The 9092-nt window shown below is 35.7% G+C and overlaps 1 protein-coding gene across 1 annotated transcript in view; it reads right to left on the bottom strand.

Moving 5' to 3' along the window:
• Positions 1-8542: 8542 nt before the first annotated feature.
• Positions 8543-9092, bottom strand: part of SLITRK5 (SLIT and NTRK like family member 5) — a 3129-nt gene continuing 2579 nt past the window's right edge. Inside the window, 1 exon segment of the mRNA XM_006028075.2 lies at positions 8543-9075. Coding sequence (XP_006028137.1) covers positions 8791-9075 — 285 coding nt within the window. The 3' untranslated portion in view covers positions 8543-8790.

Raw genomic sequence — 9092 nt, 5'->3', positions numbered from 1 at the left:
AAAAGAAGAATAAAGTAAAATGCAGAATAAATAAAGAAAATGGTATACAAGTTAGGTCTAATTTCTAAAAACTATTATATCATTTAACACTAGATGTTTCAGACCAGTGTCTGAAACTAAATGCTTATTTTTAAGGACATATGGTGTAGTAAGACTATTTAAACTTAAAAAAAAACACTGGTTCACAACAGTGATCCATATTGTATGACATTAAATATTGTAATCACAGTCAATATTGTTTAGGTTGCATATTAAATCTTGGTAGATATAAATTGGAAAAAAATATCACTCATATAAGACCCCAGGTAAATTGATTTGATGGAGAAAAGCCCACTAAAACAATCTGTATTAACCTTCAAACATATGGTGCGTATTGTCTTGGAACTTTTTCACTATATATTCTCTGTTATGACATTATCTTTTATTGAACCAACCATACACAGTTTAGAACGGTTGATCCAATAGAAGATATTGCTTAAAAAAATCTTGTTCCTTACAAAATCCTTGGACTGTTATAGTTACAACAACAATCTAACCCTGCTGTAGTATGATAAGCAATCTACTGCAACCAAAAGAGAAGATGCAAAGGGTATGACACTGATTTATTTTTAAAATGTTCCACATTATCAGAAAATCCTGACTTGCTGAAGTCACAAGGTGTCCTGTCATTGACATCACAAAACTCAGAATTTCATCTATTGGTTCCATTTTCCTTTGATATACATGCATTACTCTCATTATGATTAAATGCCATATCAAGGAGGTGCTAATCTCCAAAAAAACAACCCAAAATGTGAATTTTAAGTCAACAGTACAGAAGACTAACTTTCTTTGATCTTAATTTATGTCAATCCTTTATGAACTAAAGAAAAAGATCTTGGAGATATATATATATATATATATATTTATATATATATATATATATATATGTCTGAATGAAACCCAACACAAACATAAATATATTATAATCTACATAATGAAATTGACTAGTTTTAAACAGATAAAATCTAACTGTGATACTTCATGGAACCGTAAAGTATATGGCTTATATGTAGTTCTGAAAGACTTTCAAGCTTATGTAAAAACTTAAAAAACTCTGGTATTAATACTTTTTAGATAAATATACAGCCATGTTTGATTTAACTAAATACATTCCCAAATGAAAATACATATATGATTTTTTAATTTTTTACATTTAAAATGAAACTTGCTATGAGAAAATTGAATCTCATCTGAAGAGTGTTGTTACTGTAATCATCCTTGCTTTATGAGCTGTTAATGTTCTGGAGTATAGAGTAATTGCCATTAATGCCATAAGCTGTACTTTGCTTATGACTTAAAAGCTGAAATTCGTTACCTAACCTCAGCCCAGTACAAAGACAGCAATTCCATTTAGAGATAATTACACAATTAAGCACAATCCTGAATCAAAAATTACAAAAGTTCTATAACTACATTAAAATATGCCCTATATCTCATATAGACCTCTAAAAATGTTTCCCTCTACAATGGCAGTATTTATTTACTATTTATCTATTGATTTATCCTGTCTGTTTCTTCAAATGTCAATATTTACTTTTAAGATGCAAATATTAACATTTATACCAATCCTGATACTTGTATTCAACAATTTTTTTGCTGGCTTTGGGTCTGATCCTTTATTATTTGTACACCTAAAACTCTCACTGATATCAACATGTTTTGCGAAGTTAAAAGCCGTAAAACTGCCCTAACTTAAGCGGGACATTGTGTGTACCACCATCCACGTATGTGTTAATATAAAGCAAGGTCAGGACTTTAAAGGCTTTAAAAATGAAAAAAACGCAACAACAAAATAATGGGCGGGGTTGGGGAAGGGTGGCCTTAATTTCCATTAAAACTGCAGTATTGTAAGAACATACCATAATCCTTTTTCATAACGAGTTTATATTAACTAAACTTTAATGAAAAAAAGCTTGCATTTTTTTTGCTTTTACTTCAATAAATATATTGATGGTAGACTATTTGGAGTTATGACTACAATTGTAGTAGTTAAACTTTCACCTTCTTAACTGGAAATAGTTGCTACATTATTATTATTGGCTATTTTATTTTTATGTTATTCTATGTTGTATATAGCAGGAGTAAATGTGTAAAACAATGTCATTCTAAAAGGATTCCCCTAACTCAAAGAAAGAATATAAAAAATAAACCTCTTCATATCACTGGTATAATGATCATGATAGAGTCTAAGCCTCAGTTTCATAAGCTAAGTAAACTGTTAAAATCCTAATGAGAAAATGTGTATTAGGCATCAAACTCAAGTAGACAATCTATACTGCAACAACCTCTTCTCTCTTTTTCTCTTTTAGTCTCATAGTCCTGAAAGGTAGCCCAGAAACACATAACTTACAGCAGTGGCCATAACTGGACAAACAGTAAACAAACAAACAAACAAACAAATAAAAACAGGAGCAGTGTGACAATGTTCTATAGTTTTCAATAAATAGAAATATATTTAAATTTTGAAATGTCTAAATAGCAATTATATATATATATATATATATATATATATAGGCTTTGTTGCTGCCTGCTGCAGACCTCACAGACTGACAAAAGCACATATGGGGGAGTTGTTTTTCTCAGCAGCAGTTTATGTAAAGTAGGACTTCAGGATCAAGTCCACAATATTAACTAAATATCTTTCTTTAATTCGCAGAGTGTATCATACCCAAAGAACATATCTGTTCTTCTATTTTTAAACAGAGCTCCCCACTGAAATCAATTAAGAGTTCTCCTATACAGATGGCCCAAATTACATTAAAATAGGGTCTCACATTTAAAATTAAAAGTGAAATGCTAAAATGTTGTTAATTTTCCAACAAATTGCAAATTTATGTAGGTACGCTTTGGGCTCACTGCCAAACTACAGTTATGTAATGTTCTTTATATATTTAAATGCTTCCCTTTACATTTACAAAACAATAATACTAAGAATGGCTTATTTCAGAAATAGAAGTCTAACTGTCTTCTCAATAATACTAGTGAAAATCTGCAATAATTCCAATTAAATCACTAGAGTTACTTCAGAATCATACTTGTACAATGAAGAGCAGAATCTGGCCCATTTTCTGTAAGTTAATTAGTTAATTTGATAACCATTTAATTACTACCTTCATTGCATTTTATTCCCTTTGAAATTCAATTAATTAAATGTTTCTAGTTTCTAGGACCTAAACGTGTCTCTTTGTGCTTTCTGACACTATTCTGTTCAATGTTTTAAGAATAAACATTCATTTTAACACATAGCTCTGTATAGCATGTTTGCAGTATTGTCACACCACTAGTTATTATGAGACTCGTCTAAATAATGAAAAACAAAATGAAAGCAATAGAAATTGTAAGGCTCTATCTTACATATATTAGTATGATATTTATACATAGACAGATGGACAAATAGAGGAATAAATATCCTGCTGACTGTTTGTACAGGAAGGCATTTAATCAGGACTCATATTCACTTTGTGAGAGTACTTGAGCAGAGCTACAGAAGAGGGCAGGGAGCTTATGCATGTGAGTTCACAGCCTCCCCTGCTTCTCATAATCCCACCCCAACTGTCCTCTGAATTATGGTCCCATTCTCCTCTGTGCAGGGCCTGTATTTGCTAGTGGAACTGCTGCAGGAAGAGAGTGGGAGTTCGCTAAAATGAGATAGCCAAACCAAATTATCATACCATTGGGACGCTGTCTTTTATGGGAGCATCTTTCTCTCATTCACGTTATACTCTCTATTTCCATTCTTTTTCCCAGTCATGCCAATGCTCTAAGAACTGTACAAGCATAAAAAGTCCAGGTCCCTATCCCAGAAGTCTTCAGTCCAATGGACTTATGTTTACTCAGTCATGAGTTCTTTCAGTCTCTCCAGAATCTGCATCCTCACAACATAGGAGTCTGCTTACCCTAACGTGATCTCCCAGCCTCTAAGTGACCATGCACACTATCTTGTTATGGATCCCAGCACTTTTTCCTACAAACTATATTACAAGCCCTGATACCTTCCAGTATCCATTTAAGCTTCTTTGATGGTGTGGAGGTTGGTCAGGCTGTATAGGTCGAAAAGCTACGCTTCACAAAGTCTACAGGACCAAGATTTTGCACTCGATACTATTAATTTATCAGTAGCCCTGGATGTTGAATTTCTTTCTCATGGAATAAATGTTTTTTGACAGACCATTACTATGGCATGCAATAAATTCACAAAAAATAACCCTTTATAGCCACAAAGGAATTGTACCTCATTATTATTTGTAATGCTATGTAAGGCATAGTAATAATTTCAGGTCAATTTTAAGGTGTTTACCTACATAAGGTAGTATTTAACCTAGCAGTTTCATATTACATGGAATTGTATTAACTACCACTGCTTTTCCAGATTTGTTTTCTATATTTTATTTGGGCTTGTTTCTGTCACATCACTCACATTGAGTAACACGTTACTATTCATTCCAATCAGAGCTAAACTGTGAATCAAGAAGGGACATCAGAACTTGACCTAATATGCATTTCTAACAAGAATACTCTTGAGTGACAAGTATTTGTCACAGTAAACAGAAGATGGGCCATATACAGAACTGAACATACTTGTCTAAATTTCCACCCCTACATGTTTACTCATGTAAAATTCAGAAGTCAGCAGGAGATCAACGTAAGAAAAATATGCAAGATTAGGCCCTGTAAGTATAGAAGTAGAAATTTCTCTCATGGCAGATTTTTAATTGATGACAAAACTGATAAGTTTGGTATTAAGCCAGTCTATAAAAATGGCTAGAAACAACAGGGTGCATCCTCTGGAACTAGCATACTGAAGTCCAGCTTGTTTTATCAAAGAGAGGATTAAAGTATGTAACACCAAAACCAGACCACTTAAAAAGAAAGAAACTCCCAAACTAGTATTCAGTATGTAGGACATTGCATAAGTTAAGCAAACGTCACAATACTGAATACAGAAACTACATAAAGAAGGTACAAAATATTTTTGTTTAGACTTGCTTTTATAAATAAATGTTATATATTACTACATATATATGTATTGTAATATATAATATACTGTCCATGTGTTATTTCTAGAAATCAGAGTTCTCTTCTCCTTTTCTTTTTTCTTTGTTTATCATGGACAGTCCCATACTTTTGAAACAAATATATAGCTATCTAGCTCTTTCATCTCAGGAATCTCAACATTACTTGCTAAAAGGGGGAAATACTTAGGGGGGCAAAGGAAAACCAGACTAAATGATCCAACTAAAACAATTTTCAAACAAAAATGTTAAGAATTATTTTTAAAAAAGGGATCAATATATTTTTCTCTGACATTTTTACTTCTTTGGTCAGCACTAACTCAGCATATCATCATGCAGAAAGTTTCACTGATCTTGTTAGCAAAACAGAGGTCATATTTTCATAAGAAATATTTTTTCTTCATCAAATGTTATGTTTTAAAAGCACAAATACATTTATTTTTGTCATCAGACATTCCTGCCTACTATTTCCTCCTACAATTTTCTGAAGACAATTAATCATTATAACCTCTGAATGGGAAATCCCATTTCCATTAAAATCTGAGCTCTCAAATGGCCCTCTTAGCTGTATTTCAAGATAATTATGGAGTAAAGTATCTTTTTTCCTGCATTTGTGTCTTTTCAAGGATTTCTTTTCAAGACAGTGTACGAGGGTAATCATTACTGTTTAATTTTCCTCTCCCAACACTGGAGCTGTTTGTTTTTTTTTCCTTTCTTTTCTTTTTTTTCATTTTTGGCTGCTATTGATGATAGTTAGTAAAGTGGATAGAAAAACTTTAAAGTAATTATCCTGATTTTAGTATGTGGACCTTTAGAATTTTCCCCTGTACCAAATATCAACTGTGCTAATAAAATATGGACGCAATAGCTTTATTGCCATTAGAAATGGCAGCATAAGGAGCATCAGTATAAAAAGGCAGCGTAGGCATTTTTACCACCCATTTCATTTAAATCCTAGCAGTTTCTGTGCATTAACTCACTTGTGGATGCTGCCTCTTTGTGGCAGAATGCCATTTAAATTGTACATTTCACATTATGGACCCGATCCTGTATTCAGACTGAAATAGAAACTCCCATTGATCTGTATTTTGGACGTACAAGAGACAATATTTCATACCTCAAAGGTATTTATTATCTCCAGGATCTGACCATTTAGTTTTTACTAAGAAAACCTCCTCTAAGTCAATGACCAAGTCAATTGGCTTGATTTTCTTCTCATTTAACAAAAGTATAGCCCAAATGAGTTCAAAGGAGTCATTCTTGATTTATATCACTGTAACTGAGAGGAGAGCCAGGCCCACTGGCTTCAGCAATGATTCAGAGAGCAGAGCATGAAGAAAGACCTCCAAGCTGGAAATTCACATCTCTCATTGACTTGAATAATAACAGTATACATGATACATCAAGTGCTATTCCTTTTTGGGACAAATGAAGACTCTCAGGACCTAGAAAAAAATCCACATTTCACTACACTAACCTGCCCAGAATACTGTATGATCATACCTATATGTTTGTTGTGTTTTGTTTGGGTGGGGAAGGGAATAAAGGAAGGGAAGAATACACCCCAACATATCATTCATCCTGAATGGCTAAGAGAACGGTTTTGTTGTTGTTGTAGATATATGTTTTTCATAAGTTGGGAAAGCAGAATAGAACAGAGCCCGTCTCCAAAAAAAAAGTACTAGTTGATGCTTGTGTAAGCAATATCACACATGACAACCTAGTGAAGAACAATAAAAAGTATATGAAATATCACTTACCCTGTTCCATATATTAAATGAAGACTTTAAAGAGGGAAAAGTGTAAATATGAAACTATACTATTAAACACATAGCAATGTAAAAATCCCTGACACAGGTCATGTGTCGTGATGATTACAGTATATTGTATTTTGAAAATAAGCTTCAGAACAACGGGTTATGCCTAAAACTGTCAGTTCCCTTCTGCTCAAACTTGACTGCCAGTAAAAAAAGTTTCACATATGAACAGATGATTTTGGCAAGAAATTTTAAACTTCAGGGAATCATTACTTCATGTTATTCCATTTGAAATAGTTATCAAGTGTTTATTCAGAAACTATTAAAAAATTACATGTGCTGGGATACATATGAGACACCAGATGTCCCATCTTACAGTGATGCCGTGTTTATGAATATCCTTGTCATTGCCTGCTGCCCAAAGGGGTAAAGACATTGTCTATAGATTTGTACAGTCCATCATTTGGTCTTTCAAGGTGCCAGTATACACATGGATCTGTACAAGTGCAATTGCATTTGACTAAACAATCAGAAATTGGCTACAACAGTAGTCAAATCATTATATTTTGGTTGACTAATGAAAATTAACATTTTTTTCCTGCTAAAATCAATGATTTCCACATCACCCTCACTAGTTAGTCCAGCTAGTTGCTCTAGCAGGAGGTTCCTAGTAGTTACATCCTTTAAAAAGAGCAACACGATATTCATTTATCCTGACCAGATTGTGTGTCTTAGATTGTCTTTTAAGATTTGGTCATAATTATAATTAACTTTAATGATTTCAAATGTCCTCCTGGTACCATGTCAGGTTTGGAAATAAAGCTCTAAATGTAGTGCAACACTTCTGAGCAGTTCACAGACTTTGGACCCCATCCTGAAAAACACTTAAACAACCAGGTAATTCTACTTGCGAGACCAGCAACCCGGAGCAGGGCCTCAACCCTACAATTTTGGGGGCAGGTATCTTAACTTGTGGCTCACCCAGTGACATCTAGGGGACTACTCACAAGAATAAAGTTGTTCATGTGCTTAAGCATTTGCAGGATGGGGTCCTCTCCTGGGACTACTTTTCGTGAGTCCTCACAGGTGTAAGTATTTGCAGGATTGGACCCTAAAACAGTGAAGGAAAGAGAAATGCCAATGCGCATATAAAAATAGGTGCTACAATAAAATACTTTTTTCTTTTTTTATATATTTCATCAATAAGTTATTTTCACTAACCAGTTATGGATCATATATCTCTGCACTCTGTAATGATTTGTCCACATCTAAGGTGATCCTTTTAAAGATCATAGTATATATCTATATATATCTATCTATCTATATGTAAGTATAGATAGATAGATATATATTGTTTTGTTTTTTTAATTCAAAAGTCCAGAAAGCATACAAACACATCCTCTTAAAAAAAGGAAACCTTGTATTAAAGTCAGGGTGTGCTAATCTCTCTGTAAAAGCCTTTTTTTTTTCTTTTTTCAACTCACCCATGGCTAAAAAGGGCTCGAGGTGCGCTGCACATCTTCAAACCAAAGAGAAAAGAAAAGGAAGCGATGCCAGAAACAAAAGGGGGGTTGTTTTTTGTTGTTGTTGTTATTGTTGGGTTTTGTTTTGTACTTGTGGCTGGGAAGAGACCCCTCCCCTCTCTGCCCCCCACCCCTCGCCCCCTCCGTTCTCCGCCACATGCAGGCACCCAGTGTTGTGCCCCCTTTCTACACCAGGGGAAACCGAGGATGAACTCCAGAAGGGGCAGGAAGGAATGCGCGCCCTGGCAGTCTCAAGCAAAAATCCTGTGCCAAGGCACTTCACCCTACAGCCAACTCCAAGTGGGGAGCGGGGGGAAGCAAAGGGGGGTGGGGGGCAAGGAGGGGAAGGGGCTCAGCCTCTGTGTGTGTGTGTGCACGTGGAAGGTGGCTACATACAAACCCTCCAGGAGGAGGAGGAGGAGGTGCCTGGCGGGTGGGGGTGGGGGTGGGGGCTGCTCAGAACTGGCTGAACGTGGTCTGTTTCTCCAGCACTTCGAGGTAGTCCGGCTCTGCGTGTAGTTTTGCTTTGAGCTCCAGGTACTCGTTCCTGTTGGGCTCTACATAGACAGTACTCGGGGGGCTGTAGAGCACCGCCTCCCGCAGCCGGCTGTCCCCCGGCGCGGGGTGCAAGTAGGGGTGGGGGCGCCTAAGGTCATAGCCGGGGGAGTAGGTGTAGGCGGCGGGGAACTTGGGGTAGTCGGGCAGGGCAGTGCCGGGGGCGCCCAGCGGGCGCTTCTCGGGCTCCCCCGCGGCCCGGT

This window comes from Alligator sinensis, unplaced genomic scaffold (genome assembly GCF_000455745.1).
Source record: "Alligator sinensis unplaced genomic scaffold, ASM45574v1 scaffold605_1, whole genome shotgun sequence".
NCBI classification, from domain to species: domain Eukaryota; kingdom Metazoa; phylum Chordata; order Crocodylia; family Alligatoridae; genus Alligator; species Alligator sinensis.
Note: the sequence above shows the minus strand (reverse complement) of the source record. Positions and strands in the feature narration are given on the sequence as shown.